The 21351-nt window shown below is 42.8% G+C and overlaps 3 protein-coding genes across 5 annotated transcripts in view; 2 read left to right on the top strand and 1 right to left on the bottom strand.

Annotated features, from left to right (window-relative positions):
• znf385c (zinc finger protein 385C) overlaps positions 1 to 9327 on the top strand; it is a 148058-nt gene extending 138731 nt beyond the window's left edge. Inside the window, exons 9-10 of one of the 2 annotated variants that reach the window (XM_053850821.1) lie at positions 55 to 144; positions 3936 to 9327. In XM_053850821.1, coding sequence (XP_053706796.1) covers positions 55 to 144; positions 3936 to 4166 — 321 coding nt within the window. In that variant the 3' untranslated portion in view covers positions 4167 to 9327. The remainder of the gene's footprint in view (positions 1 to 54; positions 145 to 3935) is intronic. The other variant, XM_053850822.1, reaches the window with a different exon arrangement.
• A 2940-nt stretch (positions 9328 to 12267) lies between these two features.
• Positions 12268 to 14544, bottom strand: nkiras2 (NFKB inhibitor interacting Ras-like 2). 2 transcript variants are annotated; one of them, XM_053852371.1, is made up of 4 exons: positions 14417 to 14544; positions 13628 to 13748; positions 13202 to 13443; positions 12268 to 13112 (listed from the first exon to the last, which is right to left on the bottom strand). In XM_053852371.1, the coding sequence occupies exons 2-4, from the start codon at positions 13719 to 13721 to the stop codon at positions 12870 to 12872; spliced, it is 579 nt and encodes a 192-aa protein (XP_053708346.1). In that variant the 5' UTR covers positions 13722 to 13748; positions 14417 to 14544; the 3' UTR covers positions 12268 to 12869. The 2 variants fall into 2 exon arrangements, with proteins under 2 accessions (XP_053708346.1, XP_053708347.1); XM_053852372.1 differs by lacking the exon at positions 14417 to 14544 and having other exon boundaries at positions 13628 to 14407.
• dnajc7 (DnaJ (Hsp40) homolog, subfamily C, member 7) lies at positions 14471 to 21284 on the top strand. The gene is made up of 14 exons (XM_053852369.1): positions 14471 to 14588; positions 15338 to 15426; positions 15507 to 15631; positions 17076 to 17189; positions 17373 to 17447; positions 17523 to 17641; positions 18355 to 18508; positions 18607 to 18771; positions 18975 to 19066; positions 19146 to 19219; positions 19302 to 19448; positions 20052 to 20204; positions 20286 to 20348; positions 20413 to 21284. Exons 1-14 carry the CDS (start codon positions 14515 to 14517, stop codon positions 20448 to 20450), a joined length of 1482 nt encoding a protein of 493 aa, XP_053708344.1. The 5' UTR covers positions 14471 to 14514; the 3' UTR covers positions 20451 to 21284.
• Positions 21285 to 21351: the final 67 nt, after the last annotated feature.

The raw sequence follows: 21351 nt of genomic DNA on the forward strand, positions 1-21351 counted from the left end.
TCACATACACTCACTTCCCCCCCCCGCTTCCCCCGTCTCTCCACCATCCTACAGAACGTGAGATGGAGCGGCTATGCAGGTGTGGCCGTGTCCGCCATGAAGAAAGCCTTCGGCCAGTACAACCTCACCTCCCTCTCCTCGCAGGTCAGTGACAGGAGAGGTGTTGAAATGTGCGAGGGAGCCTGCAGCGATGATGTTTGTCATGTGCATCTTGCCCTTCTCCTGGAGACACTTCCAGTATGTTGTACAGTGAACACAGCAGGTCAAAGAATGACTTATCAGATGCACCATAACCACAGAGTTACTAAGCACCGACTCACCAACCCTCCAACTTAAGAGTCTAGAATTATCACCTGTCTTCTATAAACTTTGAAGGAGGATTGAGTCAAACCATTCTCTCACCACCGTCCCCATCACAAGCGTGACCACACTGTCAAAACAATTTGAAGAAGAACCAAGTGACCAAGAAATTCAAGACGGGTCGCAACCCTAAGTTGACAAGCTGCCAAGAACAGTGACAACTAAATATTAACACGCAACTCTTGAGGAAAAACATAGTATTTGCGAGTCGAACTGTAAAGCTGAGTCCTTGAGACAGCCATCTTGGTCGAAATGTGAATAGAAAAACTCTACTGTATGGTCTTTGGTTTCTCTCAAACACATTTGATGCAGGATCTGAGACTGTCAAGTGATGAGCGTGAAAAAACAAGTCTGAAAAACTGAAAAAAAACTGATACTTTTAGTGTTAGACAGTGGAGCAGTGAGAGAAAGAAGGTCCGAGCATGAGGCGTCTCCAGGTTCCCAGCCAACCTGTGTCCCTCTCCAAGCTTGTGTGGGTTTCCACTGGGCACTCTGTTTTCCTCCCGTTGTCCAAACACATTCCCAGGTTAATTTGGAATTGCCTGCCTGGTTAATGTCCAGGTTCCTGTCGGCATATTTAAACATATGGCTGAAGGAAAAGGACCACGCCCCCCAGAATGAGTTGCCTTCTTGAGAGAGCAAAATAAAGACTCTGATTTAGCAAACTACAAAACTGTCATCTTAACTACAATATAGAGAACATTTCCCACATCTTAATAGTCTAACATGGTGAGAAGCTTAGCTTCTTTGGTTTTGTTATATTTATTTTGCACTTCAGTCTTGAAACAGTTTCAAAGTTGAAGAGAAATCCTGGGTGTGAGTCAATGTGGCAACAGGGTTTCTGCTTTTCTGGAGCTGGTGTGGCCCAATGATGCCAAAATGGGGCTTGCAAACTCAAAATGTTCAGCCATCCACTGTTGTGGAATTCCTCAGTATCATAACACAAAATTGTGAAAAAAGAAAACAAAGACCGTTAAATTGACTCTAACTTTGACAAAATACTTTCACTAAATTGTTGGAAATAAATTCTCACTATTTTGTCCAGAGGAAAACTCCACCTGCCAAAATAAGAAAGTCTAAATCTGTTTGGGTTTTCAAATTATATTGAACTGTCAAGAGTATTTATGAGCTAACTTTTATCAGAAAAACCTCACTGTCACTAGTAATTTCCATGCCTAACATTTACTGGATGTAACCAAACTGTTGAGGACAAAAAGCCACTGGTGAGAATAACAGTAAAATAGTTGGAGCTGTCAACTGTGATGCAGATGAAGCAGCTTTTAAACTACTATTACACAGAGTGGAACTTTACCTGACCATCATGATCGACAGCCGTCAATCAAATGTTCTGTTAGTCTCCAGCTTTAAGAGAGAGTCAACTAACCAGAAAAACTTCATCTTCAATTGAAAAAGAATCCACTAAAATGGAGTCAAACTCTAACATGAGAGTAATGAACTATGTCTCCATCTAGCAACACACTGGCTCAAACAGAGTTTACTGAAAACATTTTTGTTCTATCTTTTTGTCATTTCCCAATAAAGATTAATAAATCAATGCAATATTAAGGACTTTTTTTATTTACTTTTTATGCAAACATTTGTGATACATTTCACCAATGTATCACAACTAACCATTCATGTGTGTTTTCTGAGTTAAAAGTGACCTTTTGTGTTTTTATGTACTTGCTGAAGTTGCTGGCGCCTCTTCAATGAAGTTGAAACAGTAGTTTTCAGAGTTCAGTAGTTGGCTCACTTGGCTTAAAAATGATATTGATATTGTCGCAAAGCCAACGATTAAACAGCAGACAGTGCCATCTAGTGGCCTCAGAAAATGAGGCGCTGTTTCGTGAAACATTATCAACAAAAGTTGTGGGTCGCACTTTAGATGAGGGAACATATATTACAATAAATAAATAAAAAATATTTGTACATGTATTATCAGCATATATTTGGTGTCACTAAGTACAGTATGTGAGTTGCACCCATTATTATTTTTTTTTATCTTTCGACCAAAGTGACAAACTCCATTCATTCAATTGAATCTGATGCTGATTCAATGCCACTCCAAGAACACCTCACTCACTCAACTCACCTGACGACGACACCCCAAGAACAGAAACGTAAACACCCAAAATAAGAGCTTCAAATGAGTTCATGAAGTAATAAAGCGTGAGAACAGTGGAGGATTGTATTTCTTGGAACGGTGGCAGGTAGTATTTGGATTTGTTTGTTCTGTTGTGCAGCCATTTTAAGGGATCCAAGGTGTCGACTGTGCATCTTTGCAAACGTGCAGAGAAGCATGTGTCAGTCTTATCCAGCGTGTGTGAATGTTGCGGTTCGCGTTGCTGCATGCTCTTTTTTTAACACTTGTCATGAGGAAAATAGGCTGAAGAACGTTCATGCTGCGGCGCTAGCGTTAGCCTATTGTGTGTCTCTGTGTAATGATTGGTCATGCAGCAAGCTGGAGTGTGAAGCGATGCATGATTCATTCATCCACAGAGCAGAATGTGTTGAAACAATGCATTTGAGAACCATGTTTGGCCAGTAAACATGCTTTCATAACCCAGGCTGGCAGCAGCTCACCCGCGTGACGTTGGCCGACCCCTCGGTCCTTTTTCTTGGTCCACGTGATTCAGATGTGTTTCCCCAGAGGTGGCCTTCATACCTCAGCCATGTCTGTGATGCAAGCTTGTCACATTAGAAACATATGGGCCGCTGTGGCAGCAGAGACTCGGCTACTGTCTCTTTCCGTCAGAAAGCAATATATTCCTACATAGCCTATTTATTTGACTGTAATAAGTGTTTCAGACAACACAAATTGCTTGAAAAATACAGATTCAGGGGACATGTTACTGTGGTATTGAAACTGCAACCATTATAAGTATTTCATAAAAATATTTCAGTACTTTTTATGATTATTACCATAACTGATGTTTTGTTTTTTTGCTATTATGAGAATAAAAGCGTGATGTTGTCTGTGCAGACATCAATGATTTATTCTAAAATATAATATTTTAAACGCTGATTTTTCACATTTATTTTTTTATGCAAACGTTTTTTGTTTTTTTGGGTGTTTGTTTGTATTGTTTTTTTGTTTTGTTTTGTTTTATAGAACAGCTACAGGCATTCACACAACAATACACCTTGGAAAAACTTTTAAATCAGTTTTCTCCATGTTTTTATGCCAGCTTTTTGCCCACATTTTTTCATCAACACTTTATTTATTAATTCATTTTTGCTATTTATTTTCAATGCCGGTGTTATTTTATTAGACACAGATGTTTTGGGGGTTTTTTCAATGCCAAGTAACCTGACCCTGCATAGGCTCCTTATATAAAGTGGGTGGATGCAGTAGAGTTCTTCTGCTAAAATACATTTGCATTACAAATCATGGCAAAGCTCAACCGGTGGACCTCACCTCCATTGTTGAAATAATTCAGATTAAAGTACAGAGAAACACATCTTGAACAAAGGACCTGACCAACGTCTCGTAAGTGGGGTGCGAACCAACATGAGGCTGGGTTGTCCCTCACTGTTTTCTCACTTCTCACCGTTCCCCCTCATGTCTTCTCCAGACCAAACTGGCCTTGCAGAAGCAGCTGACCAAGAGCTTGACTACTGGCTTCCTGCCCAGCCCCCTCACCCCACCAACCCTGTGCACAGTGGCAACTAACCCACTGGCCCTGCGCCACCCAGTGGGCACCACCACCTTCATCCAGTCCCCCTTCCTGGGCCCTGCACTGTTTCGGCCCGCTCCCGGTCCACTGCGGGCCACACACACACCCATCATCTTCTCCCCCTACTAAAGACTCACTCCCCTACCTTACCCTCCGACTGAACCCCGGCCCTCCTTCAGTGTGACCCACTTGACAAAGGCCACACGCAAACTATGCAGACTGCCTGACTAAAGAGTGCACAAGTCATGACTCTCTTAAGGCCATGAGCCAGGAGAGATGTTCCTAATTCAAAGGCCAAGATTTCCCATCATGCCTTCTTTCTGCTCCTCGTGTCGTGACGTCAGGAGCAGCATTGGCCTCCAGACAGTGACTGGTGCGCAAAGGCCGCTTTTATAGCCATTTCATGGGTCAAAGCAGTTTGGATTCTCAATATTAATGTGTAATTTATTAGAGATCAACTGTAGACTAGATGTTTAGTGTGGTTGCCACAAAATAAGGTCCCTTTACTTGATGCTCTTCGGATACTTTCGATGTCCATCTGACATGCTGATCGTCATTTTCCTTCCACAGGGGTGGAACAGTGTGGAACCACGTGGTGGTGCGTGGAATAGAGACAATGCCATTGTCAAGTTTACTGACTTTAATTCAGGCCAAGCAATTCAACACAAAGGGATAGTTCATAAATGCTACGACACAAACACGGTGTGAAGGACAAAAAAGATAAAAAATACTACATTTTTGGCAGGAACAGCAACTCTTTATGTATTATATATATTTTTACTCTCTGAATCAGAGTGTGTAATTCAATTCATAATAATAATTCATATTTATTGAACAGTAGAGGGCATTCTTTGTTTCAAAAAAATGTTTTAATACAATCAGGTGCTGGTTATTCTTGAAATTATTGAAGGCTAATTTTAGCATAATCTCTAGCAAGCAGGTGAAAGGACATAAGTATAACTTAAAATTGGTTCAGATTCAAGTTCGACTGTGTATGTATTCAAGATCGATAAAATGATGCAGTGGGTGGGATTTGGCCCCCAGGCCTCGCGTTTTACACAGATGCTCTGGACTCAATGAGCCGTAGCAGCTGAAGCTCCAGCTCAAGTCCAGATGGTTCACATGCTGATGTGGAGCAGGGATAAATGTTGCACCTATTGTATGGATACATAAAAAGCACCGTACGAACTACTGTGTTCAATAGATTTTAAATAAATACAGAAGGCAAACAAAGAAAATCCAAGGAATCGTTTTGATTTTTTGATAAGTAAATGAGTTCCTCATTGTTATTCCAGGAGCGCAGAGAGATCTGCAGGTCAATCCGTGCTTGGTAAACATGCAGAAGTAACGGAAAAAATAAATAAATAAAAATCCAGGTCGCTCTGCTTCTGATCACTGACATATGTATGTGACGTAAGCTTGAAAATAATCACAGTCACAGGTATATTTAACTAAAGATGGCCGCACCACAACCCTCCACTTGGCACTGTTTCACCCCTGCTCTTCCATCAGTGTTATTCCTCACCTCCATGTTTGCCTCTGAACTCGAGTGCATCCTCAGTGTGAGTCACAAACGCAGTCATCGCCCTCCAGATTTCCTCCTTCCCCCGTACAGCCACGATTAGCTGCTCATTAATGTCCACCAAAGGTCAACTTGTCAACTCCAATTTGTTCCCGTTTGCTTCCCGGCCTTCCCCTCCTTTTCCTCTACATCATTCATGCAAAGCAGTTTGAGCATCATCTTCTCCCCCCTCCCCGAGATTGTGGTCCAAAAAAATATCAAGCAGTTAATCCTGCGGCAGAAACGGCGACAAGAGTCCTCTGTAAAACACTTCATTGTTGTTAAATAATGGAGAGTTTTATGCAGATTTGGGCTCTGTTTTTAGACTCAGACTTAGACTTTCTTTATTGTCATTGCACAGAAACATATCACTATATTATGGCAACGAAATTTCAGTCTGAGGCCTCCGGTTTCCAAAAACAAAACTATATGTCCAAAAATAAATAAATATTAGATAAATACTAGTGGAGGATGTACAAATAAACAGTATTGCAGCTACTGTCCAACGTTCAGCAGCCTGACAGCACCAGGGACGAAACTATTCCTGAATCTGGTGGTTCTGCATCGGATGCTACGGAACCGTCTGCCGGATGGCAGGAGGGAGAACACTGCATAATGGAGATGAGTAGAGTCCGCGATGATCCTTTGCGCCCTGGATAAGCAGCGTTGTGGCATCTTATTTAACCAAGATGGCGGTGGATGCTACTTGGATGAAATGCTTGGTCCCAGTAAAAATGTTGAAAAAATATGAATTATTTTAGCTACTTCACTCTTAAATAAACCTATAGTTAAAATGATGATTTGATCATCCATTCATTTAACCTTCTTCTTCTGCCGCTTATCCGGGGTCGGGTCGCGGAGGCAGCATTCGGAGCAAGGAAGCCCAAACTTCCCGGTCCGCACAAACCTCCTCCAGCTCCTCCCGGGGGATCCCGAGGCGTTCCCAGGCCAGACCGGAGACATAATCTCTCCAGCGAGTCCTGGGTCTTCCCAGGGGTCTCCTCCCGGTAGGACATGCCCGGAACACCTCCCCAGGGAGGCGTCCAGGGGGCATCCGGATCAGATGCCCGAGCCACCTCAGCTGGTTCCTCTCGATGTGGAGGAGCAGCGGCTCCACCCCGAGCTCCTCCCGGATGACCGAACTCCTCACCCTATCTCTAAGGGTGCGCCCAGCCACCCTGCGGAGGAAACTCATCTCAGCCGCTTGTATCCGCCATCTCATCCTTTCGGTCACTACCCAAAGCTCGTGACCATAGGTGAGGGTGGGAACGTAGCATTCATCATTCATTTAAATGTAGCTTTTATTTCATTTAAAAAGCAAAACGTAAACAATAGCGTAAGATTTTTGCCCCTTTATTTGTCGCATGTTCATATATTTTAGTGGAAATATGTCTCAGCTGAAAGAACAGCAAGGCAACTCAGCGTCTGTGATAACACACGTGAATTAAATTCACACAAAACAAAGCCCATGTCTGTACGAATATTTCATTTTCACACTGCCTCTCTGCAGCATAATGAAAGGACTCTTTAAAGGAAATGAGTTTCAGCTTTACCCACAGCTGAAGGCTGGTTTATGTTTCTTATTGTGGCGGTAGAATCGTAACAATCATCTGCTTGAATGTTTCGCCTCTCATTTTACAGAGTAGAACGCATCTCTTGTAAAAATACAAGCGTAGAACTGGGTGATGCTACCTGAAGCAGGGACAATCCAAGCAGCGATAACAACAGAGAAATAAAAACCAGCTCCCGTTCTTCTTTTTTTGGATCGATTTTCTCCCCTGCTTTCACTAATGGCCGCGACCTTCCCGTCTGCTCGGTCCTCCCTCACCTCTCCTGTCGTCACTGCATGCAGCACAAAACACCGATCAAAATAAAAACTTGATGGGATCTCAGTGCAAAGTTTGGTCGGCGATCCTGATGTGTTGTCTGCGCACGGCGTAGGAGGGAACAAAGCACAGTGCCGTGGCAACCACATTAAAAAGCACCTTAAAACTGATTTAAAAGCAATGAACTTTTCTCGATTTTCCCTCGCTGACAACAAAACAATCAGGTTGTTGTGTAGTCATAACAAATCTCATGTTTAAAGCAATACATTGTGTGTGTTTATGGTGTGTTCTCTGTGGCTGTTTCATACATTTGTGACAAAGTACTTCGAGGACCGTTTGAGCTGATGATGGTGCTGCCCTTGACGTGGTCAGTCCCCCCCCCCCGACATGACTCTCGGCTGTTCCATTTATAGCGGGGGCCAAGAGGGGTCCTTCAGCGCCGTATGACATTGGTGTTCCACTTCTGAGCGGAAAACACGACTTCCACTGAGAAAAAAAAAAAAGAAGAAGAAAATCAGTGTTGCATCAATATTGCTGTTCATGTGCTATTATTAACTCACCTACCTTCAAGTTCTACGGACATCTGACCTACTCATCTGGCACGACAGACTGCTGGCAAGGTCTTCTGAGGACTCGGAGCGCCAATGTCATCCTTCCCCCGCCACTCATGTCCTCTTGAATTTGGAGCAAATCCTATGCATTTTGTTTCATTGTGCAATATGTATAGTGTCTGTGATGCAGCAGTGCCATCTGTCGTGGAAACCATGTAATTGCCATCTAGTACTTGTACTCTATGAACTATTTGATCCTGTATATTTCTGTTTAAGGTCTTTTCAGATGAGGGAAGCCACACACACCCCCAGCCCCCTTCCACACCCCGCTCCACACCCCGCTCCCGTCGCACTACTCAGTGAACCAGCCAGCCTTTAATCTCCGCTGTTCGTTTCTATTGCTCTGTTTCAAAGGACTTTCTTTACAATAAAAGACCTAGAGGAAGCAAATTATATGTAGAAACCATAGACTAAGATAGAGAACCTTTATCAGATTTGCTATCTGTATCATAATAAGTCGCTATCATAGATAAGAGTAGTTATCGTAGACAAACCAGGGGAAGGAAAATACTGTGTTATTTCTTTGTCCGTTTTTTTTAAAAGAGGAAATATTTAAAAGAACATTTTTGAGTGACCTTTTTTTTTCCTTTGTTGAATTCTGTAATTCAAGGCCTTTGTAGAGAATACGTCACATGACCAGGCCTTCTCAGGGGTGACAGATCGAACCGATGCTCACGTGACCATCCATTCAGGGTTCCCTCCACTGCTCCGGGGAGCAGCAAACACTGTACGCATGGACGGATCCGCAACAGAATCAGATAAATAATAATATAAAAGTGCTGTACTATAGCCTGGAGAGGGGCCGCATTTTGGAAAATAAAAGCTTTTAGAACTTGTAAAATGTCTTTCACTGACTGAAATGTGTGTGTTTAAAGTGGTCAAACTCAATGCACTCAGGCCAAGTCATATAACTCAAGACAAAAGAGGAAGCCATATCTGCCTCCAAACCGAAGTAGATGTCTCACCTTAAAACCATCAAGTCACCAGGTCCTAAAACTCACTCCTGTGTAGTTCAGTAGTTTCAGTTATCCCCCACTAGGCGTCCATAGGCAAGCACCATATCCAGCAATGGTAAATGATCCAATATGTCAAAAGTGTCAAACGCCTCAGTTGCATGACTCTTCTGCTTGTGTGTTCACCCCCATACAAATGAAATATTCACAGCTGCTTCCAGAACCTCGATTCGAATACGAATCATTGTGTTCTGTTGAGTTCATTTCCGGGAGGGACAAGTCCGTCTGACATCTTTCTTGCACCGAGGTCCTCTTGAAAGAAGATGCCAGGGTTTAAATGGCCAGCTCTGACCCTGCCCACCTCCTTCATATTTATGACCATAAAGAAACTACTTATTCACATATGTAGTGGGAGCATTTAAAAGTACCCAATGGCTACATGTTCGACCAGACGATGCTTTGCCATGGAGGGATGTAATCCTAGGTGAAACACCACTTGGGAAAGTTGTTCTGAGTCTGATCACTTTGTGAGTGGAACCCCCCTCGCTACCTCTCGCTTCATGATGCAACTCCGAGCTGCGTACTTTCGAGACACTTTCCAAAATGACTCATGACAGCAGGACTGCAGTTCAGCCAAGAAAGCAAACAGAACCGGCGACTGCTGCAGCCAAAGAATAATAAGCCTGACTGGGTGTTGTGGTTTTTTTTCGTGCAAATGGTGAAGAAAATATACTGGAACTCAATCTACCCGATTTACAGGATTACAGTGGCTGAGATCAAGTGACCATCTCATGTTGACTTTCAACACTAAACCAGGAGCGCACTATCTTATAACTTAGCACTATCTTGAGCTGCAGCGCATAATTTCCTCTTAATATTCTCTTGAGTTTTCGATGACACTGCTGATCTTCACTTGCTGTGTTGATACATAAAGCTAGTTTTAAACATCATTTTAATTGAATACAAGTATTATGCATGATACAAAAATAAAATGCAGCATACAGAAAAAGCAGAATACGCCAATATAGTGTATAGCGTCTACATACAGTATGCATACGTTTGAAGAGGGAGACACGATGTAAGTGAGTCACATCTCAGTGAAAGCAGAGTTAAGGAGGAACACAGGACCATATTATGCAAGGCTATAAACAACGTTTTAAAGGTGGACATACATGTTGCTTTTGGATTCTCCTCTGGTTTCGCCTCTAGATTTCAGTCTTGTTGTTGTGATAACTGAGCCCTACTTTGGTCCACATACGTGGGCCCAGCAGACATTTTTAAACCAGCTTAAACTCTGAATAGATAAAGACGGGACTTAAATATTGACTATATTATATTCACAAATATACTTTTTTTTATTTAAATGTATACAATTAGTTGTGTTCTATAGAAATATTGTAGGTAGCTTTGATCGGAAGGAGAAAAGGCTTGAAATACAACAGTGTCATGTGAGTTTATTTCTGCAAATTAGTTCATCCTTAAAAAGTGAGAGTACTTTTTCTATTATTTATGAGTAACTATGATGATATCTGGTGTTTTCCACTAACCTGCTTCAATATTATTCTCCATTTATCTCTTATTTTGAGGACGACTGACTTGCCTCTGCTGATGCTTGTTTTACAGGTGATGTACTGTTCCTCCTGTCTCTCTCTTAATATGATGAGGTTTCCCTCTTTGTGGATGCAACCTGAGCAGCTGTTACTCCGATTAGACCTCCTTCTGGTTGAAACTCTTGAGACTTCAACGGGCTGTTTTGGAAAAGGGGGAGAAAAAAAGCCATTTTAAAACTGGAGCGTTATCGTCGCCACCTCTTCAGTTCATTATAAAGAACATGATGGAAAATGAGATGGTACACGATAGCAGCCTCCAGGGAAGCGCGCCGAGGGAAATATAATTTTGTAAATGTTCCACTTGAGGTTTCTTCATTATCTTGCATTAACCTTTCCAGTTAGCGTGTCGCGAGAGGAAGATCATTTCTTTAGATAGCGCACCTTTGACTTTGCCTACACACACACACACACACGTTTGTATTGCTGTCCCTGTGGGGACATTGTGAGATTTCTCATTGTCATAAAGCATCTTCGCTTTGAGTGGATTTAAAAACATGCTAAATATGGGAAATAAATAGTCACAGACATACATTTTATTTCAATGTATACAAATAGTTATGTTCTAAATAAATATTTTAACTAGATTTGATAGGAAGGAGAGAAGGCTAAAAAAAACAGTACTTCTGCAAATTAATTGATCCTTAAAAAGTGAAAAATAAGAATAAAAATATATACACAGATCAGAGTACTTTTTATATTATTATAACTATTATAATAACCTCTTTACTTAAGGTTCTGAACCAGTTTGGGGGGAAAAAAATATTTGGTTTGGACCGGCAAAAGGTCCCCACGATGACATACGGTCTCCACAAGGATAGTGTTTTGTCAAGAATTGGTACTCATGAGGCAGTATAAACAAACCTACACAGACACAAACACACACAAGTGTGTATTTCTATCCTTGTGAGGTTTCTCATTGACATAATGCTTTCCCCAGCATCTCCCCCTAAACCTAACCATCTAAAACAGCTAACCCTAACCAGGACTCGGAACTAAACTAAAACTCAATTATAGTAACCCAGCTATTTTTGCTGACTTTAAGCTGTCATAACTATGAAATTACAATCATGACATTTTATTTTGATGTGAAGCTACTCTGTATATGTGATTTCATTATAGTAGACGGATAAAATATTGGGTAAGTACACAAGCACACAAACAAGAAAGGCTGATCACAAATTCAACAGTCTGACGGCCAAGGGGAAGAAGCTGTTCCTGTGACGGGAGGTTCTGGTCTGGATGGACCGTAGCCTCCTGCCAGAGGGAAGAGGAACAAACAGTCCATGTCCAGGGAGAGAAGGGTCGGCTCTGATCCGACCTGCACGTCTCTGGGTCCTGGAGACATGCAGGTCCTGAAGAGGTGGCAGGCTGCAACCCATCACCTTCTCAGCAGAATGGATGATGTTGCTTCAATATTTTTGACATTTTGATTTATTATTCTGAATACTGGGTAGTTTATAAGCCATAAAATGTGCTGTTGACTGTGCTGTTCTCTTTACTAAACCTGTGTTCTGAAGTGATGAAACAACACAACTACAAGGTATGTGACAATTGAAATTTAGTTAATTCTTGTTGCTAAATAAAAAAGCATTACCATTTATAGTAATTCCAAAGTTACAAAAAAAGAGAGCTGTTATACAGCAACGGAGCCAATTCACTTGGAGTTCAGACGTGTATTTTATTGGTTTCATTCAACACAAATTTGGCAACTTCAGCAGTGGCGACAGCTTAAACTCAACGTTTATGGACAGTATTTATTGTGCTCTTATAGTTCACGTGCGCATCAACAAAAAGAGTGTCATAAAGGATCCCAGGATTGTCAAATGATTGTATTTGTATCACAAGCAATGTAACTGTTCTCCATGACAGCAAATGGCACATAATGTAGCGCAAAAACTCATTTAAATTATTTGATCACACAATAAAAAAACAATGACTGTGTAACAGTAATTAGTGTAACAATTTATATTCATGAATATAAGCGTAACTTCATATGTCCGTCAAACAGCTCTAAACATCAGTCACAAGGAGGAGCACCGGACTAAACTCGTGCCTTCAAGCAAGGCACCTAGTCATTTGCAGGAATGCAGCATGAAAAAATAAATCATGAATGATCTCGATTAAATAACATTTCTTAACAATAATTATGACAGACCTTTGCATGGCTTGATTAAAGTTATGAACTTCAAATATTTGACTTCAAAACATCCAGTCAACACGACTGTTTATCATCACTTCCCTTTGACACACCTCACTATAGGACATCGCTCCTCAGCTGTCAGTGGAACCACTGCCCTTGTTCTTGTTACGGCTGAGGGGGAACGTGGACTTGCTTTGAGGCTGAGTCATTTTACTGGCCAGGTAGACGAAGGGCTCGATCAAGGAGCGGCGATCCACCACGGACAACTCCCACAGACGCACCTTTTCATTCTTGGCCCAGTTCTGAGCCATGTTGGCATCCACCCTCCGCTCTTCCTGCTTGTCCAGCTTGTTCCCCAGGACAACGATGGTCACCTGAGTTTAAAAAACGCATTCCTATCAGCCTCTTGCCTGTTAAGCTTGAACACACTGTTTCATTTTAAAAGTCTGTCTTCTACACTCACCTCTTTCTTGTCTCTGTGTCGGTCAATATCCTTCTTCAGAGCCTCCATCCTTTTAAAGGATTCTTTGCTATCTATGCTGTAGACAAGCACGAATCCATCTGCGAACGAGTAGTAGTGACGAGGAAACTCCATCCCATCCCGCAGACCCCGCGTATCATAGAAGCGCACCTGCTCCCGTGTTCCCCGATCAGTTTCAATGGAGCCGATGTAGATGTCCTCCAGGGTTTCCATGGGTTCAGAACCTAACACATAAAGTAAAGAGTAAACGCACAAACTGGCAATTGTTAGACATAAACCATTGTAACTGCAAATCAATAAAAAGTGAATTTATAAATAGATTTGATCAAGCTTTGGTTTAAATATCATTATGATCTTGTTAGGGCGGGAAACACAGAAAGAAAGAGGATAAATGATAGCTCATCTTACCTGCGACATGGTTGGCATAGAGAAGTTGCTCTAAAATAGCAGTCTTCCCAACAGCTGCCTGTCCGCACACCACTACTTTACAGCTTTTGCCCATGATGACAGGCCAGGTGGACTGCAGAAGCTGCAGCAAGAGATGTTTTCGAGACTTAGACTAGACCTTATTGATCCCTTTGGGATGACTCCCTCCTGGAAATTTACATTTCCAGCAGCAATAGAGGCAAGAAAGGGTATGCAGTCAGGAAGAGCATCACACAGAAAAAAATAAAATAAAAATTAAACTAGATTAAAATGGGTTATTGCACAATCAATTCCATCAATTATGAGGGAAAAATGCAACAAGACCAGTCGTGGTAATGACATGAATGATATTTAGCTCTAATAAATTTTCAGTAGCATATGCCACAGGGGTCAAAAAACACGTTTTTTTGACAATAAAATGCACAACAGAGTTCTTTTGGATTTGGGCGTGAAATAAATCAAAACAAAGCAAAACATCTTTCATTATTATCTGATCAAAATGACATGCGTTTTCCTCGCCATGATGTGCACAGGACCACCGGCTTGTCAAGAGGAATTGTTTTGGTTGAATGCTTCTTGTCGGCTCGTCATGTTAGCTTAGCATGCGCTGGCTACAAAACAAGCCAAATGGTGTGATCAATTCAAGTTGGGAGAAAACGAGAACGACCCTAGCGAGCAGAAATGCGAGCGAATGCAATCGTGTTTTGCGCGTCTTCGGTATCCCATTGGATGCAAACACGGTATATTATAGCATCGATGCTAACCACGTACCTTCTCGAAAGGGCTACTTCCTGTTTACAGATGACGTAGCGACTGCAGCATGAAGCCCCGCCCCACGCGCATGCCCCGCCTTCCTCAGTCACGGCGAAATGGCGACGGAACACGGCGGTGCTGTGAACATGGACCCGGACTTGGAGCTCCTTAGTGACGACGAACTTGAAAGGTATGCGACGTGAGGGTTGTGTTTTATGAAACCAGATGGCCTGTATTTCCAGTCTGCCTCTGCGGGAGTCCTTGTCATGCTCTCATTGCTGACACGGCGAGGCTTGCTAATATAGCTCAGCAGGGTTGTTGAGCTACATCTGGCCCCATGTTGCTCGGAGCCTGGCTGTCCTCTGGCTCCCCAGTGCTCCTGCATGTAACTGGTGCTAAAGTATGGCGAACAAGTTTGTTACACCGTCCAGCTCCTCTGCGGTCGAAATAAGTGCGTGCAGCTTCCAAAAAAAGTCATGGCAGTTGCCTACACCATGGTGTCAGATGTTCCTGGCGCTGCTCTCCTGCTGCACAAAATAGCCCCGTGTATGATCGCTGTGGACACTTCATGCCGGCTGCTCTGACACTTTCTATGTTTAGCTCGTCAGTCACCGTTATTCACTGTCCCCCAAATGGTCTCTTTCTATGAATGACATACCAGGAGTTTCTTGGGTGTACAATCGAAAGAGGCTTTTGACTGACGCATCCATTGTCCGTGATCAAATCGCCTGTGAGCTCTATAGTTAGTTTTAAAGTGTTAAATAACTATTGTATGCATCACCCATGTTACTTTAAAGTTTTTAAGGAAAGTATTTTGTAAAGGAGTCGAAGGACTGTATTGTATTAATGTGAAGGCTGCCCTTGTACCTTGTCTGCATTTATGTCTTCATAAATATAATTGAAACTGACCATTCCTATTTTTTTCTTCCTCACATACAGGGAGGCAGAGGGCTTCAAAGAGCAGGGCAATGCTTATTACATCAGGAAGGACTATGCAGAGGCATTCAACTATTACACAAAAGCAATAGGTGAGTGAACTCAGTGCTTTTTATGCTGAAGAACTGATCTGCATCAACGCTGACTAGCTTATTCTGATTCTCTTCAACAGATATGTGCCCCAAAAATGCAAGTTATTATGGAAACAGAGCAGCCACGCTGATGATGCTCTTCCGGTTTAGAGAGGCGCTGGAGGATTCCCAACAAGCAGTACGACTAGATAACTCCTTCATGAAGGTTTGCTGCTTCTCTCATTGACTCTATATGACGTTATGTTTTGCATATGATCAGGCCTGTTTGCATTGATTGGATTTCATTGTTTACTTATGTCAACAAATGTTGGTCCAAAATCCAGTGAAAGAAGGTCACCACATTTCTTGCAATCCAAAATGAGTTTCCCTTGAAGGAGATTATTGACATGATTTTTCAGGTTCTTGATAGAGCTCAGTCAGTAGCCACTGAGTGGATGTGTTTGATTCAATGTGTGCATGTGTTTTCTTCTGTTTTGGCCTGAAATTGTGTTTGATGTTGCTTGTGAGGGCTTTCGCTTAGGCAATTGCCCACCTGAGTGTTTTCAATTTTTAGGTGCTACCAAGAACATTACATACTGCTTAAGTAATAAAAGTAAAAGTGCTTCTTTATTTAAAAATAGTTCAGGTAAACATTTTGCCTTTTAAATTGTGAGGAAAGTGCCTTTACTGGTGACCATTCTTCTGGTCTTTTGGGAAAGCTGTGCCATATATCTCTCAGTGAAAAACTTGCAGAAACCGTGTGTCTTTGACTCAGGATGATGCCTCGCCTATGAGCCTCACATTTGATACGTTGCTGATGTACTAGATCTCGATATTACAATTCTTGCACACTGTTCGGTGCTCGGTGTTTCCAGGCATTTGGTAAAATTGGAATTGACTGTAACGTCTTCCTTGTAACGAAAACTGAGCTGGTTGGACCGCCTTCACCATGCGTCTTTATTTTGGTATTGTCTGTGTGTGAGTCCAGAATGGGCTGCACATTGAAGTCCAGTTACAAAATAGAGGGCAGCCTTTGGATTAAAAAAATAAGCTTGATTTGAATACATTTGAAATCTATTCTGAATTGTGGAAAGTGAATAATCACAATTCTCATCTGAATCACTTTTCTTGGCTCATCACTACTACAGGATGGGCTTAGAAAGCATTACATAAACAACAGCTAGTTGATGCTGCCTGTGATGCTCGTGGTGATGGTGAAAACTTGTGGTCCAAAGGGAGAAACTCGGCATCGCACATGTGACGCATTTCTAAGCTTCTGTCTAAGTGAAGGATTTCTCCACACACCTTTCAAGGACAAACTAACCTTTTTATGAAGCATTGTTTCAACCTTTAAAATGTTTCTTTTGTCCTACAAATTAAAGCGATAAAGAGACTCTGCTCTTTCATATACTGTCATGATATTTATGCCTTATTAAATCAATATATAGCTTAGTTGTGATACATTTTGATGGTCTGAAAACCATCTCTCCTAACCTTCTTGACCTTTAGTATCATGACGATGTCAGACCATGCTCCATATGCAGTTAAAGCCTCTTAAATTAAATATGTTTTTAAAGTCGCTGTGAAGCTGGATCATATCAGTTGTCATTTGTCTGTTCAAAGTGCTGTTGCACTGTCACTGAATACAAATGTGTGCCCCCCACTAACAGGGGCATTTGCGGGAGGGTAAGTGCCACCTGTCTCTCGGGAATGCCATGGCTGCCAGTCGGTGTTTTCAGAGAGTTCTGGAGCTGGAGGCCGACAACAGCCAAGCACAACAAGAGGTGAGGCTGCGTCGTAGTCGCATTGTGCACCTGCTTATTTTTCATCCAGGTCGTTCTTGTTTCGATGAGTGAAGTGTGAGATGCTGAGCCATGTCAGAGAAATCTAAGATGAAGTTATTGATTTACTGTGAGACAGAGAACTGTCAATCGTCATCCCTGCTGAACATCAATAATGTCTTCCAGTTAAAAAATGCTGAGTCCATCCTTGAGTACGAACGTATGGCTGAGATCGGATTTGAGAAAAGAGACTTCAGGATGGTAAGTGTTTCAATTTGACCTCTAAAGATGTTGACCTTTGAGTGTGAGTCATTTGTTTTTTGTGGTCGTTTCCAGGTGGTCTACTGCATGGACCGAGCACTGGAGTCTGCCGGAGCCTGCCATCGCTTCAAAATACTGAAGGCTGAGTGTCTAGCGCTGCTTGGGCGTTACCCCGAGGCCCAGTCCGTCGCCAGGTTTGACCCCCTGCTGTAGTACATCAGGATGTTAGTCATCCAAACTATGCTAATATAGAAGAGTTTTTTTCTGGATTCAATCCTCCAAAGTAATGCTAAATGTCCTATAAACATTTTCCACCGTCAGACAGCAGGATCTCTCCTCGCTTCCATCATCTTAAACTGGATCCCCCATATTGTCCTCAAACCCAGTTGGAAATGAAATCTTTCGTTGGTGGCTTTGCGAAAAGTCAAGCGACGCCGTAGTCCATCCAGCTCCACCAGTCTGAGAGTGTCCTCCCCTATAGCGCCCTTTCCTGTACAGCCTACTCGCCCTGCTTTCAGTGATGTAATGCACTTTTGTTTCTGACACATCCTTCAGTAAATGTATTTCAGCCAACACAACACCTCTGTCCGCGAACAGCTCTACTGCCCTCCGGTCTTTTCTCAGATTCAATTTATCATATTGCTCGCCTTCGAGGCCCTCAGTGACCTTGCTGCCTCATATCTCAGCGACCTTCTCACAGAGCCACCAAACACTCCTCATCTGCTTTTTTTCTGTCTGCACTCTCCATCTAAGATCTTTTAGCCTCTTGCTGTTGTTGGTAGAAGTCATTCTCTTTCATAGTTGAATTAACCCTTCATTGTGTTTGGAGCAACAATAAACTGAACTGACACTTCATAGAAAAAGTAATTATTGAGCTGTACATTTCTTTTATATCTTCCGTCCACAGCGACATTCTGCGCATGGACCCCACGAACGCTGATGCGCTCTACGTGCGTGGTCTTTGTCTCTACTATGAAGACTGCATTGAAAAGGCGGTCCAGTTCTTCGTCCAGGCTCTTCGCATGGCTCCAGACCATGACAAAGCTCGACTGGCTTGCAGGGTCAGTCACAGTATTACACCTGCATGCTCTTCACATTTGACTTCTAATCGACTTAAGTCACTCTCAGAATACGTCAATGGAATGTTTTGTTTTCTCAGAATGCAAAAGCACTCAAGGCCAAGAAGGAGGAAGGGAACAAGGCCTTCAAGGAGGGGAGTTTTGAAGCTGCTTATGAACTCTACTCTGAGGCCCTGACAATAGACCCCAACAACATCAAGACGAATGCCAAGTTGTATTGTAACAGGGCCACTGTTGGATCCAAGGTGCGCCTCAGCTCTCAGTCACATGACAACTGCTGCATGGCTGAAATGAATAGCTATCTGAAGTCCGATGACATCATCCAAGAGCTTGTGAATTTTGAGTTGGAGCTGAGTGAATAGAGATCATCATGTGACTCATACAGTTTGAAGACATTGTTATTCTCTGAAATGCCTTCATCTCGTCTTTCTAATTTGCATGTGTGCAGCTGAAGAAACTAGATCAAGCCATTGAAGACTGCACGAAGGCCATCAAGCTGGATGAGACCTACATCAAAGCCTATTTAAGGAGAGCACAGTGGTAAGGACAGTTTTCTACCTGACAGTCTGAGCAGGAGACGAAATGATATGGATGCTGGAGACCATTGTGTTTGTCTCAGCTACATGGAAACGGAGCAGTACGAAGAAGCCGTCCGGGACTATGAGAAGGTTTACCAGACAGAGAAGACAAAAGGTATTATAATAATAAATTACTATTATTATTAGAAGGTTTTTAAGGTCTCATTTCACGCCTTGTTTTATGTTGCTCTGTCCAGAACACAAACACCTCCTCAAAAATGCCCAGCTGGAGTTAAAGAAGAGCAAGCGAAAAGACTACTATAAAGTGCTTGGAGTGGATAAGAACGCGACAGAGGAGGAGATCAAGAAAGCGTATCGCAAACGGGCCCTGTTACATCATCCAGGTGATTCAGGAATATATTTCCTCTGTGTTCGCTTTTCCGCTCTGAGGAAAAGATTGGTGGTTAGTGAACACAGGGATGGACTAGCAAGAGAGGAAGAACGGGTTTGGGACGGGGGGTGGAGGCCAGAGATGGAAGGTGAACGGGAAGAAAGGGGAAAGTCGGTGACAATATCAACAGGAAGGTAATCCTTGAGCGAGAGAGAGCACACTTGACAACTACTAGGTCTTGCATACCATGATGCCTACGCAGTGTCATTGGTTGTGAATGTATGTTTTTTATACACAAGTGAGTGATTGTGAGTTGTTCACTTCAGCTGGGGTCATTAGAATCCTCCTTCTGAGTGCAGAATGATTCAAAATGTCTACTTCCTGTTCATGTTCAGGGATGCCATCTTGGATTGCATATTCCGGGGTGGTGAGGATTCTCTAAATCCTGAGATTCTTTGGGCTAGGATGGAGTTCTTCAGCGGTTGGCGGCAGCAGCACTGAGACGTTTTGTTTAAACTGAAGACGGGGTTCAGACAGTGGCACAACGTGAACCTTAGGAGGGAAGAAAGACTAGTGTATGGTCTTGTTGGTGACCTCAGTCATGTCCTCTATCCAGATCGCCACAGCGGTGCTAGTCCGGAGTTGCAGAAGGAAGAAGAGAAGAAGTTCAAGGAGGTGGGAGAAGCCTTCAGCGTGCTCTCGGATCCAAAGAAGAAGGCTCGTTACGACAGCGGCCAGGATCTGGAGGACGATGGCATGAACATGGCAGGTGAGTAAAGCTCTGTCATGTGTGATGTCATGATTACGTTTCTGCTCTCTTAACGCCGTTTCTGACGCCTGTCTTTGCCAGATTTTGATGCCAACAACATCTTCAAGGCTTTCTTTGGGGGACCAGGAGGTTTTAGTTTTGAAGGTATGCCGAGTTGTTTCAACATGAAAGAAGTTCGGCCAGTGACAGAGTTTTGTTTTTATTGCAGCATCTGGACCAGGAAATTTCTTCTTCCAGTTCGGTTAGGTGGGGCAACCACCCAGCTAGCCAGGTTACTACACACAGACTTTACCACCACGCCAACCCCCCCTCCCCAAGCCTATCGTCTGTATAGATGACTGACGCCGATCACAAGTCAGCATGTTGTCCATGCCATTGATTGAATGGACCTGAAGACACGCAGCAAGGAGTCATTTATGAATTTTGATTTTGACTTCACTACCGGTCACATTTATGAGCTTATATAGGTCCTGAAACTGAAAGCAAGCAGGGAGTGGCGCCTGCAGTGACCGTTGTGGTGCAGTGGAACAAGCAATTACTGGGTTTTTCTGCATGATAGTTGGCAAGCAACGCACCCATCTCCCAAAACCATCAGTCATGCGGATGCCCAGCTGCTGCCCAGTCACACTCCGACCGCCCCCATGTCACAGACTGTTTTTGCTTTCATTTGGTGAAACAGCTGGAGCACAGATCTACGTTTAGAGAAGACCTCACGGGTTTTGCCGTTGCCATTGCTGCATTGCACATCTTACTGGAATGTAAAGTGGTAATATGTTATGATAGTTGGTATCTCCTTTTTTTTTTATTTTGTATATTTATTGTAAATTTATCTGTCAATACAATCACCATTATTCGAGGAGGAAGTTGTTCTCCTTACTTTAGATCAAGGATTATTCTCTACCTTTAGCAGGAGCTTCCTAAAGAGGTTGTGCTTTGCGTTTCTACACCGTGACTCTTTTCTGAATCATCGCCTGTGTCGCTCTGTGGTGCGTTTTGTGAAAAATGGGAGGATGATGTCTCTTTTGCTGTCATTGTCATTTGCTCTTATGATACCTTTCGTCTATACCAGCCGGTGTCAATAAAGTTTGGCCTACTGCGGGTTTCCCTAAGCATGGATCTGGCTCGATTTCCTTCACAGTAGAACAGA

This window comes from Synchiropus splendidus, chromosome 19 (genome assembly GCF_027744825.2).
Source record: "Synchiropus splendidus isolate RoL2022-P1 chromosome 19, RoL_Sspl_1.0, whole genome shotgun sequence".
In the NCBI taxonomy this organism is placed as follows: domain Eukaryota; kingdom Metazoa; phylum Chordata; class Actinopteri; order Syngnathiformes; family Callionymidae; genus Synchiropus; species Synchiropus splendidus.

Excerpts from the sequence above, each read along its gene's own strand:
- dnajc7 (XM_053852369.1), top strand. The coding sequence starts at position 14,515 with ATGGCGACGGAACACGGCGGTGCTGTGAACATGGACCCGGACTTGGAG. Across the intron at positions 14,589-15,337 it reads AGTGACGACGAACTTGAAAG|GGAGGCAGAGGGCTTCAAAG; the intron begins GTATGCGACGTG and ends CCTCACATACAG. Across the intron at positions 18,772-18,974 it reads GGGCCACTGTTGGATCCAAG|CTGAAGAAACTAGATCAAGC; the intron begins GTGCGCCTCAGC and ends GCATGTGTGCAG.
- nkiras2 (XM_053852371.1), bottom strand. The coding sequence starts at position 13,721 with ATGGGCAAAAGCTGTAAAGTAGTGGTGTGCGGACAGGCAGCTGTTGGG. Across the intron at positions 13,444-13,627 it reads CTATGCCAACCATGTCGCAG|GTTCTGAACCCATGGAAACC; the intron begins GTAAGATGAGCT and ends TTTATGTGTTAG. Across the intron at positions 13,113-13,201 it reads GACACAGAGACAAGAAAGAG|GTGACCATCGTTGTCCTGGG; the intron begins GTGAGTGTAGAA and ends TTTTAAACTCAG.